Raw genomic sequence first — 22,028 nt, forward strand, 5'->3', positions numbered from 1 at the left:
ATAAATGAATAAATGAATGAAGGAATGAATCAATAAAATGCTATTCAATTTGAATGAAAGAATGAATGGATAAATTGCTATTCCATTTAAATGAAGAAATGAAAAAGAAAAAAAAAATAATCCTGTAAATAGGGAGTTCAATTAAAATATGATCAAGTGGGGCAATTAAGAGTTTTACAATTTAAACTTTAAAGTTAGATGAAATAGATATATGTAACTAAATAAATTCAATTCTTTATATGTGTCCCCTCCAAAATGTCATGGTCTCAAGTGAGTAAAGAGCTACTCGACTATGCATAAAGATATATGTAGAATGAGGCCCCAGAATTTACTAGTTACTATAAATGAAAAACAATTAACGATTTGTTTACAATGAAATAAAAATAATGATGAAATTTAATTAAAAGAGATAAATAGTGATCGTGGCAGTTACAAATAGAGATATGAATATTTTACATAACTTATGATAATATGTCAGGTTTGTAAGTTTACGTTTCCAGGCAGTTGATGGGCTTGGATGATCTATTCCTCTGATAACAGGATCGGGCTCGTAAAATTCCACTTCCAGGCAATTGGTAAGGGGTTATTGTGTAATTCTTTGACAGCGGGCTCGGGTTTGATCCTTGAAGATTATACAATCAAAGTTAAAAGCTCCGGCGTCTTAATGGTGTAGATATAATATCTACAAAGTCCCAAAAGATAAAAATCTTCCAGTATATATAAGGAATAGAGCGACTGGCCGTCCGGCATAGATTGTGGAGAGAAGTGAGTGTAGAATGTTAGACCTATCAGCTTTTATAATAAGTGGCTACGTGACAGAATGTAGAACGAAAAGTATTCACTAATTAGAAATTAATTCGAGGGAAGGCTATAAAAGGAAAGACGATCTAATATTAGAAGGTAAAGTTTATCTAAGCCTACCGAAATATAACTGGAGTGAGATGAATTCAGTTCTTAATAAAATAAAATTTAATAAGATAATTGTGAACAACCTTTACTGTGACAATTATTATTATTATAATTATTATTATTATTATTATTATTATTATTATTATTATTATTATTATTATTATTATTATTATTATTATTATTATTATTATTATTATTATTATTATTATTATTCAGGGCTGAGAATCTTCCGCCTAAAGGCGGATTTCCGCCTAAACGGTGTTTTATCTCCGCCCATCACCATTACAATTCCGCCTTTTAAAAAGACTCACCACAACCACTACATCAACATCCCTATCACCATTACTACTACAACCACCACCACATCATCATCTCTATCACCACCACCATCACTACTACAACTACCACCACATTATCATTCCTACCTATCACCATTAATACTACAACCACCCCCATCATCATCCCTACCACCACCACCATCCCTACGACAACTACCACCACATCATCATCCCGACCATCACCACCACTACAGCTACAACCACTACTACTACAACTACCATCACACCATCATCCCTCAGTGATGATAATCTTCCGCGGAATTCCGCAATTTAAGGATTTTTCTGAAATTTTCAACTGTTTTTGCCGTGTCAAACATTTTCGGCTAAGAGGTAATTTAGCTGAAAATCACCAATGTCTTTTGTCGTTTTTTGACACCTCTGCTCAGCTGCATGATTTTTGATGACATTCCCATGCCCATGACATTAGTCTAGACACACTGGTGCCAAATGTGAATAGTGGTACTAACCCATGACGGCCTTGGATGAAAAGATGATCAAAAGGGAAGGGGATGGAGCAAATGGGTGTCAATATTTTTGTACCATTTAGCTTTGTACTCCTTTTTGGTTTGTTTGTTTGTTTGTTCTGAATTCAATTGAATTCATTATAACTTATCTCTAATTACTAATTAAAACAAAAATCAGAGTGGTCTCTCTCTCTCTCTCTCTCTCTCTCTCTCTCTCTCTCTCTCTCTCTCTCTCTCTCTCTCTCTCTCTCTTTCTCTCTCTCTCTCTCTCTCTCTCTCTTTGTCTATCTATCTATCTATCTATCTATCTATCTATCTATCTATCTATCTATCTATCTATCTATCTCTCACTCTTTTTCTTTCTTTCTTTTCCATATTTTATTTCTCAGCCAACCTTCTAACTTCACATTATTATGTTTATAGATATCACTTTGTAATAGAGAGAAAATACAACAGTAAGTTTGGCCGATCGATTTAAGTAATAATTTTTTTAAAGGCTTGATTTAGATTCGCTCATTTGATGGAATATGTTTTGCAATTGATTAAAGATTCTTATCATAAGCTGCATAACCACAAGGTTGCAGTAATACACACACACTAGCCTTGTTTGTAGTATAAAAGAATACCTCCTTTTGGCCAAAAGTTTATTATAATCTCTTGATATAGTGGGAAGGATTATAGAGCTCTAAAATTTTTAATTGGAAATGACAATTTTAAAAATTATATTTACAAAACGTCAGTATTATCCTGTGATCAGAATAGACGTGTTTTAGAAGTTAGTAATATATTACGTAATATTAAGTAACAATGAATAGCTGTGTTATTTTTTGCATTAGATTTGGGCTTGACAGACGGGCCGAGAGATTTTGATCCTTTTTTTTACAAATTATCATTATCATCACTGATCCCTACAACCACTACTACAACAACCACCACCACATCATCATTCCTATTACCAATACAACTACATCCTTCGCCACCACATCATCCCAACTATCACTACTAATACTACCACCACATGATCCCTTCCACAACTATTACAACCACCACCACACGATCATTCCCAACACCTCTACAACTACAACCACCATATCATCATCCTTATCACGACCCTACTACAACCACCACTGCATCATCATCCCTACCGCTACCTTTTTTAACTGCAAGTACAATATGTTGTAATTACACTTTCAACTTTTGAAATTCCTCCAAGTGGTGACAGAAATTATTGCGAGACGCATTTTGGATTGCATCTCAGTAGACTTTAATGAAATTCAAATTTTTACGTTATCGTCGCATAGATGGGTCTTGAACTATTCGCTGAAAAATTTCCTCCATTTTCGTGACCCGTCATTCTCACTCCTGAACCATCATGACATCATGACCATCCCCACTACAAAAGCAACTATCACATTATCATCAGTAACACCATCTCCACAACCACATCATCACTGTCATCATTATAATCAGTACCACCTCTAGTGCAAGCACCACTATCACATCATCTTCCTGGTGGGGTCTTTACTTGCATAGGTCAGAATTGCTTTCTGTCTTTGTCTTGGCTTGATCCTTTTCCTGGCCGGCCAGATTCATTGGTAGGGAGGGAAGCAATTAAATGTAAATTAAACTAACTACATTGATAGTTTGGTCTTGGAGTCCGTTTCTCACATGTAGTTAGTTTGAAGTCACCTATTTGAACCAGTCTCACCTTTTCTCCGGTACTTTTGATCTTACTTAAATCTATATTTTTTTACAGCCCCATTTTTACCTTTTAAGTGGTGCTGAAATGACCTACAAGTAAAAGTGAAGCAAGCGCCGTAAAAACCCTTCGAACAAATAGCTCAAAACTCTCTCTCTCCTCTCTCTCTCTCTCTCTCTCTCTCTCTCTCTCTCTCTCTCTCCTCTCTCTCTCTCTCTCTCTCTCTCTCTCTCTATTCATCTATCTCTCTTTACACAAACACTCATAGACACACAAATCAATAAAGCACACTTATTTGTTTAGTCCCGATTAGCTTCCATGGTCATCCTCCACTACTTACCAATAACAGGTCATCACAAACACCTTGACTTCAATCTCTCTCTCTCTCTCTCTCTCTCCTCTCTCTCTCTCTCTCTCTCTCTCTCTCTCTCTCTCTCTCTCTCTCTCTCTCTCCCCTCTCTCTCTCTCTCTCTCTCCTCTCTCTCTCTCTCTCTCTCTCTCTCACTATCATACACACACATGACACATATGCACGTTCACATAGAAATCAATAAAGTTCACTCAGTTCTTTAGCCTAATTAATTTTTCACTTTCATCGTTCTGTACTCATCACTAGTTTACTTTGGGCCTCTCTCTCTCTCTCTCTCTCTCTCTCTCTCTCTCTCTCTCTCTCTCTCTCTCTCTCTCTCTCTCTCTCTCTCTCTCTCTCTGCCTCCCTCCCTCACACACACACACACACACACACACACAAATCAGTGAAGAGCACCCAGTTCTTTCGCCTAAATATGTTTTCATTTTTCATCTTCCTATACTTAACAGTGATACACACATACACACATATGATTCAATTAAATGTTAAATTTCTGGCAATTTCCAACATGAAACATACGTTAACTTAATACTTACGATTAACAAATAAAACACAACACACATAACAATAACGTTCACTCAATACTTTAACCTAACCTTTCTGTACCTATCACTATATTCAATTGGAGCAGTCTCTCTTTCTCTCTCTCTCTCTCTCTCTCTCTCTCTCTCTCCTCTCTCTCTCTCTCTCTCTCTCTCTCTCTCTCATATTTTTCTCTTTCTCTCCCCCTGTTTGTCTCTCTCTATCTCACACACACACACAAACACACACACACACACACAACACACACACACACACACACACACAAACACACTCTATCTGTCCTTCTGTCAGACAAACTTAAATCTATAAAGTGGATCATATCCTTTTCACATCAGCTATCAATCTCTCTTTTAATCTCCAAGTACACACCTTATCACCACCACCATCAGCATCATCATCATCATCATCATCATCATCATCATCATCATCATCATCATAATCATCATCATCATCACTGCCACTACTACAACAACAACAACAACTACTACTACTACTACTACTACTACTACTACTACTACTACTACTACTACTACTACTACTACTACTACTACTACTACTACTACTACTACTGCTACTACTACTACTACTACTACTACTACTACAACCACCACCATCGCCACACCATCATTTCATGAAGGACCACCACTACTACTACTACAACTACCTCCACCACATCATCATCATCACCATCAATACCACCACCACGACGACGACATCAAAACACTATCACCATTAAAACAACAACCACTACCACATCATTACCACCACTACTACAACCTCCTCCAACACAACAATATCACCACCACCACTTCTGCAACCACCACAACCACATACATCATCATTATCATTACTGCCACCAGTACAACATCCACCATCATATCATTATTACCACCAACCCTAGCATTAATTTTTATATTTTATACGTCATAATGAAATTGGTTTTGGAACTTTACTTGATTTGAAACAAGGGGTATTGGGATGATTATAGATCTCAATAGATTATATTTAGTTTGCAGAAATTCCTGTTTAAGCATTGAAATTCTTCGGAATTGTTTCTGAAATTTATGTGAGCCAAATTTTAAGTTGGCGTCTCTGGTCAACTTGAAACAAGGGGAGGTGGGCATTAGTGAATCTGTGAATAAGGGAGATGTGGCGACTATCACTACTACTACAACCATCACCACATCATCCCTACCACAACTACTACAACCACCACCACATCATCATACCTACGACTACCATTACTACAACCACCATGTTATAATCACACTTTCAGTTTTTGAAATTCCTCCGAGTGGTGTCAGAAATTGCTGCGAGACACATTTTGGATTGCATCACAATATATTTTAATGAAATTTAAATTTATAGGTTATTTTTGCATGGATGCTTCTTGATCTTAGCGCTGAAAAATTTCCTCCTTTTTAGTGACCAGTCATTTTCACCCCTGATTTTAGTGAAATTCAAATTTATAGGTTATGGTCGCATGGATGGGCCATGATCTTCATGATGAAAAATTTTCTCCTTTTTTGTGACCAGTCATTCTCACCCCTGATGGTCTCATCCACGAAATCGATAAGTAGGTCATGTGTATCTAAACTAAAATCCTATTTAATTTAAGTATGAGCAGTTTGAGAAAGTGGTAAATAAATGGCCGGGGTTTCATCAAATACGTCACGTTGATCTATGGAAAAGTCTTAACTAACACTTTCTCACCATACACGAGTTTCATATTAGTAACACCGTTGTCGTTGTCGAATAAATTCAAAAGCATGACACCAAGCAGAAGTTATAATTTGCTCTATACGCCAAGTGTCGTTGAAGCTACGGCTTGTTCTCCCCCGTGTAATGCGATTTATGCACAGTATATAAATATTGCGCTGTATGAGAAATTACGTTTAAAATTATTTACTGGAGTTGGAGTTGAATAGAGTTATCTGTCTTACTCAAGGACACAAAGCAAAGAAGAGAGCCCAATTTAAAATATGTCAGGAGGTTGGGCGACTGCATTGCTTATATAACATGACATCACAAGACGATAGTCGAGTATATAGGCTAGCGCCCACTTCCTAATTGATAAAATGCTCGTTGACCGTTAGAATTAACCAGTGGATTTTTGACCAATCAAAACATGGAATTCGTGACATATCTTCACACGTGCTCGGACAAACATAGTTGGCTATTTATAAATAATAGCTTGAATAAAATCGACATCTCTCTGATCATTGTTATTGTTTTTCTACACCACAAAATAGGTGACTTGATATCACACGATTTTCTCGATCAGATTATAAACGTTAAAGTTTTCTAGTTGTTTTCTGTGTTGGTTCAACTGATCGAGCGGTAGAACAGTGGGTATTTTACTTATACCATCGATAATACTAAAACCTGTGTAGTTTGCTATGTTTATCAATCACTGCCATGGACTACATTATGACAACTGTCCGAGGGGCATGGTTATCTAGGTGTCTATTACAGATGGATCCGACGCTCCACACACTCATGAAAACACAGACACACAGACACACACACACACACACACACACACACACACACACACACACACACACACACACACACACACCATATGAGCAAATGTGAATCAACAAAATCAATAAAATCAGATTACTGTAGGTAAACAAGTAAATCAAATATAGTATTACTTATCACTGTGGGTCATGGTGGTGGTGGTGATGATGATAATGATGATGATGATGATGATGATGATGATGATGATGATAATGATGATGATGATGATGACCATGATGATGTTGATGATGATGATGATGATGATGGTGGTGATGATGATGATGATGACCATGATGATGATGATGATGATGATGATGATGATGATGATGGTGATGATGATGATGATGATGATGGTGATGATGACCATGATGGTGATGATGATGATGATGATGATGATGATGATGATGATGATGATGATGTTGATATGATGATGATGATGATATGATGATGATGATGATGATGATGATGATGATGAGATGATGATGATGATGATGATGATGATGATGATGATGATGATGATGATGATGATGATGATGATGATGATGATGATGATGATGATGATGATGATGATGATGATGATGATGATGATGATGATGATGATGAGATGATGATGAATGATGATGATGGTGATGATGATGATGATGAGATGAGATGATGATGATGATGATGATGATGATGATGATGAGATGATGATGATGTAACGATTACGATGATGCTGATGCCTATCCCTTGTGTCAATTATGTACTTGGTACATCATTTTATAGCAAAACAAAAAAATTGAGCTTTTTATACAGGGCAATATCCAATAAACGTGTCAAAGCGCTTTACATTGGGTCCGTGTCCAACAGCAACAATTATTATGTGACAAGACTCCTTTCAGGCGATATTACAATTTTTTTTTCGAAAGATTCAACGCTGTAAACGGCCAGGTACTCATTTTACACATGATTGCGTCGAGAGAATGTGAGTAAAGAGTCTTTTCCAAGGACTCAACTATGCGCCGAGCGCGGCTCGAACTCAGGACCTTCCGATCCAATAGCTATGTTTCACCACAAGACCACATAGAGGCGCAAGTAACGAAAAGTGTATTTCCATTCAAACGCTCTATCTGATGCAACATAGGGTTTTGTTTTGTCATTCTCTTCCTCTCTCTCTCTCTCTTTCTCCCCCACCTTCCCTCTCTCTACTTCCCTCCCCCCCCCTCTCTCTCTCTCCTTCTCTATCTCTCTCTCTCTCTCTCCCACCTTCCCTCTCCCCCCTCTCTCTCTCATTCTCCCCCTCTCACTCTTTCTTTTTTCTCTGTCTCCCCCTCTCTGACTCTCTCTTTTTCTCTTTGTTTCTCCCTCTCTCTCTCTCTCCCTCTCCCTCTCTCTCTCTCCCTCATTATCTCTCTCTCCCTTTCCCTCCTTCTCTATCTCCTTCTCTCTCTCACTCTCTCCCTCTCTCCGTGTTACCATAAAACAAACCCTTCAAAAAACAAATACACATACTTGAAACGAAACAGCTGTCGAAAGCAACTCAATTAATTACACTGCAGTCCCTTTAAAACTACGTTGAAATCAACTCTTGTTTAAAATAAACTCTGAGGCTATTCCCGATTTTTCTGCTCCATATCATTCGTAATTCAAAACGTTTAAGATAAACTCCGTCTCTGAGCTAGTCCAGATAAGATAAACTAATCAATATGGATCTCTACGACAAAGGCTAAGATAGACAGGGAGTCTCTCAACCCCCTCCACCCCTCTCCCCAATCTCCATCATTTAGTGTCCTCATTGCGCAATCACGAAACAACACCGGCTGTCATATTAGTCGAGTGTGTAGTGGGTGGAAGATTCACTGAACCTTACGAGTATGTCACCATAATATGACGCAAACACTCACAGGCGCACGTGAGCACGTTAGTTTTTACTTTTGTTATAGCACTAGCACACTAGAGAAAATGGGTATTGAGGCCATAGCTAAGCAATCATTGTAGAGTATAGGCAAAGGCATTTGTCCATTATCATTGCCACTCCCTCCCCATGGTCCAGGGCTGAGAATCTTCCGCCTAAAGTGTAATTACACTTTCAACTTTTGAAATTCCTCCAAGTGGTGTTAGAAATTATTGCGAGACGCATTTTGGATTGCATCTCAGTAGACTTTAATGAAATTCAAATTTTTACGTTATCGTCACATAGATGGGTCTTGAACTATTCGCTGAAAAATTTCCTCCATTTTCGTGACCCGTCATTCTCACTCCTGAACCATCATGACATCATGACCATCTCCACTACAAAAGCAACTATCACATTATCATCAGTAACACCATCTCCACAACCACATCATCACTGTCATCATTATAATCAGTACCACCTCTAGTGCAAGCACCACTATCACATCATCTTCCTGGTGGGATCTTTACTTGCATAGATCAGAATTGCTTTCTGTCTTTGTCTTGGCTTGATCCTTTTCCTGGCCGGCAAGATTCATTGGCAGGGAGGGAAGCAATTAAATGTATAGTCATGGTTTTTGGGAGATGATGTGTTTGTCCTCGTAAATCATCTCTCTTTTGTGTGACGTTAGATTTGTTGTTCTAAATTTTGTATTACGCTCTTAAGGATTCTGTGCTTGTGTCTTGGTGAAACTTTTATTTGACTTTAAACTAACTACATTGATAGTTTGATCTTGGTGTCCTTTTCTCACAAACGGACTCCAAGATCAAACTATCAATGTAGTTAGTTTGAAGTCACCTATTTAAACCAGTCTCACCTTTTCTCCGTTACTTTTGATCTTACTTAAATCTATATTTTTTTACAGCCCCATTTTTACCTTTTAAGTGGTGCTGAAATGACCTACAAGTAAAAGTAAAGCAAGCGCCGTAAAACCCTTCGAACTAATAGCCAAAAACTCTCTCACTCTCTATCCATCTATCTTTCTTTACACAAACACTCATAGACACACAAATCAATAAAGCACACTTATTTGTTTAGTCCCGATTAGTTTTCATGTTCATCCTCCACTACTTACCAATAACAGGTCATCACAAACCCCTTGACTTCAATCTCTCTCTCTCTCTCCCTCTCTCCTCTCTCCTCTCTCTCTCTCTCTCTCTCTCCTCTCTCTCTCTCTCCTCTCTCTCTCTCTCTGTCTACCTAACTGTCATACACACACATGAACATATGCACATTACATAGAAATCAATAAAGTTCACTCAGATCTTACCTCATTAATTTTTCACTACCATCGTTCTGTCCTCATCACTAGATTTACTTTGAGCTCTCTCTCTCTCTTCTCTCTCCTCTCTCTCTCTCTCCTCTCTCTCTCTCTCTCTCTCTCTCTCTCTCCCCCACACACACACACACATACACACACAAATCAGTAAAGAGCACCCAGTTCTTTAGCCTCAATATGTTTTCATTTTTCATCTTCCTATAATTAACAGTGATACACACACACACACACACACACACACACACACACACACACATATGATTCAATTAAATGTTAATTTCCTGGCAATTGCCAACATGAAACATTCGTTAACTTAATCATACTACCACTACTACTACAACCATCACCACATCATCCGTACCACAACTACTACAACCACCACCACATCATCATACCTACGACTACCATTACTACAACCACCATGTTATAATTACACTTTCAGTTTTTGAAATTCCTCCGAGTGGTGTCAGAAATTGCTGCGAGATACATTGTGGATTGCATCACAATATATTTTAATTAAATTTAAATTTATAGGTTATTTTTACATGGATGCTTCTTGATCTTAGCGTGAAAAATGTCCTCTTTTTTAGTGACCAGTCATTCTCACCCCTGATTTTAGTGAAATTCAAATTTATAGGTTATGGTCGCATGGATGGGTCATGATCTTCATGATGAAAAATTTCCTCCTTTTTTGTGACCAGTCATTCTCAGCCCTGATTATTATTATTATAATTATTATTAATTTTATTATTATTATTATTATTATTATTATTATTATTATTATTATTATTATTATTATTATTATTATATATTATTATTATTATTATTATTTATTATTATTATTATTATTATTATTATTATTATATTATATATTATATTATTTTATATTATTATTATTATTATTATTATTATTATTATTATTATTATTATTATTATTATTATTATTATTATTATTATTATATTATTATTATTTATTATTATTATTATTATTATATTATTATTATTATTATTATTATATTATTATTATTATTATTATTATTATCATTATTATAATTATTATCATTATTATTATCCTCCTCCTCCTCCTCGTCATCATCATCATCATCATCATCACTTCTATTATTACTCCGACTACTTGACAGATTCCAGAGGCTCGTCCCCGACCCACCTTGCGTCCACCTTCAAGCTGGACCTGTCCAAACTGTACAGAGTTTTATGCCTGACACTGCACGACGACCAGACCACCTTGCTGCTCTATCTGCTCATCCATCAAAACGCCAACATGAGGGCTTTCATCCTATCCAGGACTAACATCGACCAGCTGGTACTTTTTTTTGTTTTCTCTCTTCGTTTTTTTTTTTTTTTTTTCTCTTCGTTTTTTTTTTTCTCTTCGTTTTTTTTTTTTTTCCTCTTCGGGTTTTTTTTTTAAATTTTTTTCTTCGGTTTTTTTTTTTTTTCTCTTCGGTTTTTTTTTTTCTCTTCGTTTTTTTATTTTTTCTCTTCGGGATTTTAAAAAAAAAATTTTCTCTTCGGTTTTTTTTTTCTCTTCGTTTTTTTTTTTTTTTTTTTTTTTTTTTGCGCAGCTATATGGCCTTGTGGTATGACACTCGCTTCGGATCGGAAGGTACTGGGTTCGAGCTTTGCTCAGCGCATAGTTGAGTTCTTGGAAAAGGATCTTTACTCACATTCTCTCGCAGTACTCAGATGTAAAATGAACTAATAAAATAGAGGTGCCTAAATGAGTCAATAGAATGGAGATAAAGATAAAGGGAGTAAATCTGACTCATGAATGAACAACACAAAACAAACGGCCTTTCGGCCTTTGGCCTTTCTCAAGTAAACACAGAATGTATATATATATATATTTATATTATATTGTCATAATAATATAGGCGCCTATATATATATATATATATTGAATCGCGGGTGGTTGGATGGGAGCATCACCCTTGAATCATATACCTATGATGTTCGCATGGGTGTACGATCCGATAGTGATGTCGTTTCTTCTTCTCTTTACTAGCCTATCCTGCTTCTTTGGTTTGTGATTGTATTTTAGACAGGGGATATTTTTTTTTCTGTAAATCTTCTGCCTGTTTGTTCTTGGTTATTTGTAATTTAGCTTATGATATCTTTAGGTTATGATTTTGATTTACATTTGTACTATTTTTGTTAGATTGCTTGTTTTTTTGTTTCAGCGGTCTCTCATATGACCTCAATTGTGTTGGAAGAGACCTAAAGCAACAAAAAAACAAAAAAACAAAACAAATAGTGCTCGATATGTAACAATGGAATGAATAATTATTGTAATATTTACCACGATGTCTTTATATATATATATATTATTTTAATATTTACCACAATGTTTGAGACAGTCTACTTTAATGTTTCAGGCCTAATTAGCCATCGTCAGGACTGAGTTGGTTTGTTGACTGTTGTTGTTTGTTGAAGTGGTCCACTCAGTCCTGACGATGGCTAATTAGGCCTGAAACATTGATGTAGACTGTCTCAAACATCGTGGTAAATATTAAAATAATCATTCGCTCCATTGCTACATGTCAAGCACTTTTCGTACCATATTTGTATCAAACACGATTCAATATATATATATATTTATATTGACAGTGCCATTCCCTAACTGTGTAATTGGTTTTGATAATATTTTACATGAGAGACTGCTAGAGGTCGAGGGTTAGGGTTCGAACCTTTTTTGTCCATGGTTAGGTGATGCCTCTGCTGGAGATTTTGTACAACACCCAGGAGAGGAATTCCCACCACATCTACATGGGGTTGATCATACTACTGGTCTTAAGTGAGGACGACGTCTTCAACAAATCTGTCCACGAATTGGTGAGTAACGTGTCAGCATGTCCGCTATGTTTAATTTTGACCACCTGTGTTCGTCTATAATGTTTTGTATACTGTTGTTTTAGCGGTGTGTATTTTGTTTCCATGTTTAATTTTGACCACCTGTGTTCGTCTATAATGTTTTGTATACTGTTGTTTTAGCGGTGTGTATTTTGTTTCCATGTTTAATTTTGACCACCTGTGTTCGTCTATAATGTCTTGTATACTGTTGTTTTAGCGGTGTGTATTTTGTTTCCATGTTTAATTTTGACTACCTGTGTTCGTCTATAATGTCTTGTATACTGTTGTTTTAGCGGTGTGTATTTTGTTTCCATGTTTAATTTTGACTACCTGTGTTCGTAACATAATTCATTATCTGTAAAGCGTTTTGAGATGTTTTGGTTCATGGAAAACGTTCAACACGTGTGTCGTTTATTATTTATTATTGTTTAACAGAATGAACTGCACAGTGAAACGCAGCGTTCAAGTGTTGTGAATCCATTTAATGTTTTAAAGTATGGGAAGTTATATGCAATGAATAAATAAGTAACAACATGAAATTGAATGTAAGCTTCGATTTAATATACAAAAACAGATAATAGGGATGTTTCGGGTTTCTCCTTTATCAACAAAACAACGCTACTACTACATTATCTCATTCACCTGTAGTGTTTCATTCATCCTGTTTTTGAAGCTCTTTAAGTACGTTTAGTGGAAACCCGTGTTATATAAATGTTCAAAACGGTAGGGGCTGCCTGAAGCCGGTGATCGTAAAATACTAACGAAAGAGCTTATATTTTAATTTATTTGTTTTCGACGTTAATTTGTGTATTGTTGTGCTGACGAAGGGTTTGTACCCGAAACATCCATTGTCTGTTTTGTTCCCATACGAAACCTCTCCATTTTCACTCTTTCGGTCGTATATAAATGTTCTCACTTTTGATTAAAAATTTTTTTTTTCAAATATTTTATTTTGTCTCTGTGTTGAAGATTGTTAAAAACGTGAGCTGGTTCAAGGAAAGACAAATGTTGGAGGTATCTCTAGGAGGACTTCTTATTCTGGTTGTCATCAGGACCATACAGTACAACATGACCAGAATGAGGGTAAGGAGGAAGGAGGAAGGGAATAGCAGCCTGCTAGGATCCAGATCTTAAAAGTCACTCAATCATAGAGATAATCTGTCATCTGCATTTTTTGCCAAATTGGGACCTAGAATTTGCCAAAAGTTGCAAAAAAAACCCCCCCAAAATTTGCCAAGAAATTTGCCAAAAAGACCAAAATTTGCCAAAATATTTGCCGAGAAGAACTAAGCATTTCAGTAAAAATTAACACGCGATACAGAAATAAATATATATATATATATATATATATATATATATATATATATATATATATATATATATATATATATATATATAAAACAATTTATTACATTTAAGGAGGCTACATTTATTAATTTACACAATAGCGTCGTTACAAAGATTTTAAAGGATGATTATCCGTAGAGAGTAGCTTCCCTTGGTTTGGGCCCAGGCAAAGCTGCAACATTTCTCAAGTTTCGCACTTTTTTTTCGTTATTTTGTTATCGCTTCTTTTTTTTTTCCCAAAAATTTGCCACGCGATTTGCCAATTTTCCCAAAATTTGCCAGGATTTGCCAATTTTGGGAAATTTGCCAAAATTTGCGGATCGCCCTGATATTTGCGGCCGCAAATTGCCATTTGCGGCTGCAAAAAAATGCAGATGACAGGATAATGAAGCAAATAAACGAAATTGGATGATGGAAACCTTTTCAGGGGGGTAGGGCAACTCCCACTTTTGACCCCTATGTAATTATTTTACAAAAAACGAAAACTCTGGGATAACCCACTTGTCCTTAAAAGCATCCAATTGTGATAAATAGGCATGGGGGGAAAAGTAAAAGTAACCCTGGGTATTTTACTACGGATATAGTCGGTGTTAGTGTTGAGTGAGTTAACAAGTGTGTATGAAAGGGTGCCAGCTGAGCAAGAAAAAAAAACAAAAAAACACCATCCCCATGGGTGCAAGAGTGCCAGCTACTGCCGGTCGATTGGATTACCGAAAAAATCGTCGCCGGCTTTTTGCGTTTTGGATTTGATTTTTTTTTTTTTTTTTTTTTTGTGCAACTTGTGACAAGAAACTTAACAAATTACTGCATTACAACCTTTGGATTAAACATACAACAATTGTGGACTACTATTGTGAAGACTAGATGCTGAGTACAAGTCTTGAGAACAAGACTTCAAATGACGAGGTAAGTCCGTGAATCTTGCAGGCTTTTTCAGATTATATGTCTGATCATAAGTAGACTTGCAGGCTTTTTGAGGTCCAGTTGCTTGCACCCATGCATCCCTAAAAATCAGTCCACCTCGATTGGGGATCGAACCTCAGACCTTCGTATTACCGGTAATCAGAAGGTCTGAGGTTCAATTCTCAGTCGGGGTAGACCGGATTTTTTGGGATGGTATTTTTCTTGTATTTTTCTTTTCTTACTCTCTCTGGCACCCTTTCATACTCACCTTGTCAGATCTTTATCATACACCAGTGCCTGCTCTGTAACCCATTGCTGTCCGGGCATAATCTGAAAAAATGTCTCTTGCAGACCATGCGAGGGGAGATAACTGCCCAAATCGCCCGTAATCGCCCGCTCAGAAAACATCTCCAACATCTCAAATCGCCCGCCAGCTACCCAGCATCTTTGAACCCATAAACTAAAAACGCGTGTAGAACCACTTCTTTTTATTTTGAAAACGAGAGTAGAGAAAGAGTGAAAGTGAAACTAAAAGTTGTGGATTCCGTTTTGTGCGCCTATGTGGTCTAGTGGTATGACACTCGCTTTCAGTTTGGAAGGTCCTGGGTTCGAGCCTCGCTCGGCGCATAGACGAGTCCTTGGAGAAGGCTCTTTACTCACGTTATCTCACCGCACTCAGGTGTAAAATGAGTTTCTAACCCTTCAGCAGCGTTGTCTCTGTCCGATGTACTCCCTTTATCTTTATCTCCATTTTATTGACTCATTAAGGCTCCTCTAGTTATTAGACAGAGGGAACTCATTGATGAGTTACCTGGGAGTGGGAGATCAGTCCAATGCACTGGGCCTAGTCTGAACAAAGGAGAGAGAGAGAGATAGAGAGAGAGAGAGAGAGAGGGAGGGAGGGATGGAGAGAGATAGAGAGGGGAGGGAGAGAGAGAGAGAGAGAGGGGGAGGGATGGAGGGAGAGAGAGAGAGGGAGGGATGGAGAGAGAGAGAGAGAGAGAGAGAGAGAGAGAGAGAGGGATGGAGAGAGAGAGAGAGAGAGGGAGGGATGGAGAGAGAGAGAGAGAGAGAGGGAGGGATGGAGAGAGAGAGAGAGCGAGGGATGGAGAGAGAGAGAGAGAGAGAGAGAGAGAGGGAGGGAGGGATGAGAGACAGAGAGAGAGAGAGAGAGAGAGGGATGGAGAGAGAGAGAGAGAGAGAGAGAGAGACGACCCCTGAATGTCCCTGGAAATTGATTTTAGACTAACGATTATAAACAAGGCATACAGAGAGATTAGAAAGCAGTTTCATATTTGCCATAATAATCAACCAATTGATTGTGGGCAATCAAAGGAAGAAGAAGAAGAAGAGAGAGAGAGAGAGAGAGAGGGAGAGGGAGGGAGGAATGGAGAGAGAGAGAGAGAGAGAGAGAGAGAGGGGAGGAGAAAGCCTGTGTTTCACGTCTAGACCATAGCAGAGGAGTAATAACTACTACCTATGCTATGTGGTCTAGAGGTATGACACTCACTTTTGGATCGGAAGGTCTTGGGTTCGAGTCTCGCTCTGCGCATAGTTGAGTCCTTGGAAAAGACTCTTTACTCACATTCTCTCACCGTACTCAGGTGTAAAATGAGTAACTGGTCGTTAACAGTGTTGTCTTTGTCCGAAAAATTGCAATATTGCCTAACAGGCGTCATGTTAAATGTTGCTGTTGACCAGGGACCCCTTTGTAAAGCGCTTTGAGCACATTTAGTGGATATTGCGCTATATAAAGCTCAATGTTTAAGAAGGAGGAAGCCTGTGTTTCACGGCTAGACCATGATAGGGGAGGAATAACTACTACTTATGCTACCAGAGTTCCCATCTCCCTACAGAGGTTTGACTGTCATGGAACGCCATTCTTCACTCTCAAGGCCCATTACCCCAGCAGTCCATTATCTTTTTGTCCGTTGTTGCATCCACATTTCCTATCCGGGAATTCCTGGATAGGGGAGTGACAATGATCACTGCTGATGGATTTCCTCGGATCCGCGGAAATCCGTGATTTTTTGAGTCAGAGGAGGAATTTCCTCCTTTAAAAAAACAACATTTTCCTCGAATCAAATTTTCTGGCTTTGAGAGATTTGATGTGTGGTGGAACAAACTGGTGCAGTTTCCCCACTATCCAGAAAATAGCTAGAGTAGTTTATCGTCTCAATGGCTCTAAAAGTGGGGTTTAGTGAAGTAAAAATGTGGTGTAAAAAAACCATTCATAATTTTCCTCCTTTTTCCCTTTTTGTCGCCATCAGCACTGAACGATAAAATCATGAAAATCAAGATTAGCAATACAATTTTTATGACACAGCTCTACTTATCCATTCATCCTGCTTGTCTCTCTCTCCTGACATCCACGAATAAGAAAGATCACTGTGATAAAATGAAATATAAGACTTCCCTCTGACTTCCTGCGTTTCGCTTATATAGTGATGGTTCGAACCCCACTGATTGAGTGGTTGAGGTGTTAAAAATAACACCTAGCATCCAGAGGATGAATGCAGGGGATTTTGTTTTTATTTATTCATTTATTTATCTATCTATCTATATATTTATGTATTTACTTCTCTTCATTCTACTTCTCTCTCTCTCTCTCTCTCTCTCTCACTCTCTCTCTCTCTCTCTCTCTCTCTCTCTCTCTCTCTCTCTCTCTCTCTCTCTCTCTCTCTCTCTCTCTCTCTCTCTCTCTTCCTCAGGACAAATACCTTCATACAAACTGCCTGGCCGCCTTGGCCAACATGTCGGCCCAGTTCACCAATTTACATTCCTTTGTGGCCCAGAAAATCATCAAGTAAGTTTTAGGAACTTATAATCTGATATGTGACCCATCGTCTCAAAACGGTATTATGTAGGAATGAACCAGATGCTTAAAATCCTAATTAAATGTTAGACTGGTCAAAAATATAAATTGTTGGCATTAACACCCTAAAATACGGTATCCATTCTCCTCAATAAATCATATAAACTCAACACAAGTCTGATATTTCTGGCTATAAATTCAATTTTCAACAACTTAACCATCCCGACTTAATACCTTTTTGAGGCAAAGGGTCACATATGACAGACAGTGGTGCCAACCATACGTAAAAAATGCCTATACTATTCTCACATATTTTTGATCATTGTACACATTTTGCTCAGGAGTGTACATTTGTGACCCCTCGTCTCAAAACGGTATTAAGTCGGGATGATTAAGATGCTGAAAATGGAATTTGTAGCCAGAATTATCAGACTTAAGTTTAGTTTATATGCTTTATAGAGGAGAAGGAATATCATATTTTACTGTGCTAAATACCAACGTTTCATATTTTTGACCAGTTTGACTATAGTTTGACTTTTTAGCATCTGGTCCATCCCGACATAATACCGTTTTGAGACGAGGGGTCACATATTATTAGATTTTAATTATTTCAACATTTTTGACAATCATCCATTCTTTAAGTGTAACTTTAATGTGTGACTATGGGGTCTTGTGGTATGTCACTCACTTTCGGATCGGAAGGTCCTGGGTTCAAGCCTCGCTCAGCTCATAGTTTAGTTCTTGGCAAAGACTCTTTACTCACGTTCTCTCACCCTACTCTGCCGTAAAATGAGTACCTGGCCTTTAACAGCGTTGTCTCTGTCGGGAAAAAAAAGAATTGTAATATCACCTGACAGGCGTCAGGTCTCGTTCAACATCTTAAGTGTTGTTGTTGGCTTGGGACCCTTTTTAAATTGCTTTGAGCACGTTTAGTGGATATTGCGCCATATAAAAGCCCAAGTTGTTTTTTGTTTTTTTTTGTTTTGGTTTTTTTCTAAATTAAAAAAAAAAATCGTTTATTCTTTTTTATTTATTTAATTTACATCGTCCTTATAATTAAATTATTTGTTTGTGTGTCTGCAGTACATGTCGTGTGTGCATGCGTGTGTGCAATCATTTGATTTTGCGCTATATAAAAGCTTAAATTTTTTTTTTGAGGGGGAGGGGGGTGGGGTTGATATTTCTATATTGATGACAATATAAAAACGCCTTCATTTGTCTGTCTACGTTTTCCAGCATTAATAGGCTTGTGGTTAAGGGATAAATTTCTTGCTACCCTTTTGATAGTACGCTAGTCTATCGCAAAGTACTTTCCTCCAGATCTAACAGACCCAGCTACCTAATCACTGCTGGGTGGACAGAGGGGGAATCTCAACTGTACCTGGGATTGATCTCGGTCCCTTTGCGTGTGAAGCGAGTGCTCTATCAACTGAGCTATCGGGACGTCCTATGGAATAAAAGCTGAAATGAAAGACGCTCGTCACCAATCTGCTATCGTTAATTTCATTTTTTTCCTCCCTCTGCCAGCCTGTTCTCTCAGCTGTGTAAACGGCACTCCAGACTGGTCGACCAGATCCGCGAGTCGGCCATGAACAGCCAATCGGGAGACACCACCGAGGAGTTGGAGGCCGAACAACAAGATTATGTAAGGAATGTATACCTGGCAACCCTTTCCAATGTCTTTTAAGTAATCATCAGCATCATCATTATTATTATTATTATTATTACTATTATTATTATTATTATTATTATTATTATTATTATTATTATTATTATTATTATTATTATTATTATTATTACGACAGGCCTGTAAATCTTCCGACTATTGTCGGATTTCCGACTGTACAATTTTGCTCTATAAGTGCTAATATTAAATTTTTTAAAATTAAGTAAAAATAAAATTCATAATGTCAAAGAACAGAACCAATAAAAAAGAAAACAAAAGAGTTTATTTCGTTCCTCGAAAAAATCAGATTTCATTCCGTTTCAAATGCCGACTTTAAAAAACAAAACAAAACATACTTTTTATTTGTCGCCTCAAAGACAAAACAAAACTAGGCCATCTATCAGTTAGCTATAATATTATAATGTCACCTACACGCTCCGCTAGATGTGGATGTATTCACTGCCTGGCTACTGTGCCACAGCCAGCGAGAGAGGTTCGCGAAGTTCGCGCGAGCCATCGAACACACACCTTCTTCTTCTTCTTCTTCTTCTTTTTTTTCTTCTTCTTCTTCTTCTTCTTCTTCTTCTTCTTCTTCTTCTTCTTCTTCTTCTTCTTCTTCTTCTTCTTCTTCTTCTTCTTCTTCTTCTTCTTCTTCTTCTTCTTCTTCTTTCTTCTTCTTTCTTCTTCTTTTCTTCTTCTTCTTCTTCTTCTTCTTCTTCTTCTTCTTCTTCTTCTTCTTCTTCTTCTTCTTCTTCTTCTTCTTCTTCTTCTTCTTCTTCTTCTTCTTCTTCTTCTTCTTCTTCTTCTTCTTCTTCTTCTTCTTCTTCTTCTTCTTCCAAATAAACTAAATAATCAGCGTAAAAATTTAACACAAACAAACAGGAGCGAAGATACGCAGCTTCCCGTGTCAAGCACTAGATACACATCCTTCAAAAGGGTAGGAATTGTTCTCTTCCTTTCATTTTACAACGAACTCAGACCTTGGTCCACAAAAGTGGGTACTCTCTCAAATAATTGGGATTTATTTTTTATTATGGTACTATAAAATAAGGACCTCATTATAAATAACTTGGGAAAACTGATATGATTTGACTAGTCAATTGACATGTCATATCTGTATTGTGTTTATTAATTAATCCATATTTTTGTCCTATTGTGTCTATTTCCGCGTGTTCAAACGGTTCTGACAATTTTTTCACCAACCATATACAGGCCTGTTATTATTATTATTAGCATTATTATTGTCATAATCATCATCATCATTATTATTGCTAGTTGTTTCTATTATTCCACTATCTCCCCCCCCCCCCCCCCCCCCCAGCTCCAAGACCTGTCTGTTCTGGAAGAAGTGCTCCGCATGGTCCTGGAGATCATCAACTCCTGTCTGACTTCCAACATCCACCACAACCCACACCTCGTCTACTCTTTACTACACCAGAAAGCCACGTTTGCGGCGTTCCGAAGCCACCCGACCTTCCAGGATATCATACAGAACCTCGACACGGTACGTTCTTGGCATTGCTGCTATGTAGTCTAAGTAGTATGAAAAATGTTTTTTTCTCTTTTGGAGGAAAATTTTTGTCTAAAATCAAAGCCCTATCTCCACTGAGTAAAAATGTTTTTGAATTTTGAAAATCCATTCATAAATAAACAAGTTATGCAGTTTCAAAGGTTTCATTTTTTTGGATGACCCGCAAAGAGGAAAAAAACGCGAAAATATGGGACGCTTTTTCGGCATTTTTTTTTTTTCGACCTTTTGTTGTATCTTGCGTAATAAGTGGATTAAAAGATTGAAACTTGAAGAGCAAATTAGGATAGTGTTTTGTAAAATACGGGAAAAGTACTCGTCATATTTATATGAAATTTTACAACCAAAAAGAAGAAATGTTCATGTATTTCCTTGTCGCTTGACATAATCTAAAATGACCTTTTTTCTAACTGTGTGCCAACTTTCAGTCATATTCATCAATAAACAGCGTCGTAATTAATTTTTTAAAATAGCATATACGAAACGGCTTCGTCCCATATTTTGACTCGAGTTCGGGCACTTCGTAAGCGAAAAAGAGGCCCAAAGATTTGTGCGGGATAGTCATTGCTATAGTATGACACTGGCCTTCAGATCGGAAAGTCGCCATACTCGGTTGTAAAATGTGCAGCTATGTGGTCTTGTGGTATGACACTGGCCTTCGGATCGGAAAGACACCATACTCGGTTGTAAAATGTGCAGCTATGTGGTCTTGTGGTATGACACTGGCCTTCGGATCGGAAAGTCGCCATACTCGGTTGTAAAATGTGCAGCTACGTGGTCTTGTGGTATGACACTGGCCTTCGGATCGGAAAGTCGCCATACTCGGTTGTAAAATGTGCA

General features: G+C 37.5%; 1 protein-coding gene across 1 annotated transcript in view; it reads left to right on the forward strand.

The window, feature by feature from the left end:
• Positions 1–22,028, forward strand: part of LOC144960707 (dymeclin-like) — a 60,342-nt gene that overhangs the window by 32,215 nt on the left and 6,099 nt on the right. Inside the window, exons 8-13 of the mRNA XM_078893997.1 lie at positions 11,204–11,385; positions 12,786–12,911; positions 13,899–14,012; positions 17,891–17,985; positions 19,522–19,639; positions 20,982–21,164. Of these exons, the coding sequence (XP_078750123.1) occupies positions 11,204–11,385; positions 12,786–12,911; positions 13,899–14,012; positions 17,891–17,985; positions 19,522–19,639; positions 20,982–21,164 (818 nt within the window). The remainder of the gene's footprint in view (positions 1–11,203; positions 11,386–12,785; positions 12,912–13,898; positions 14,013–17,890; positions 17,986–19,521; positions 19,640–20,981; positions 21,165–22,028) is intronic.

The sequence above is a fragment of the Berghia stephanieae genome, chromosome 15 (assembly GCF_034508935.2).
Source record: "Berghia stephanieae isolate SIO BIC M18660-M18661 chromosome 15, UCSD_Bste_1.3, whole genome shotgun sequence".
Lineage (NCBI taxonomy): Eukaryota > Metazoa > Mollusca > Gastropoda > Nudibranchia > Aeolidiidae > Berghia > Berghia stephanieae.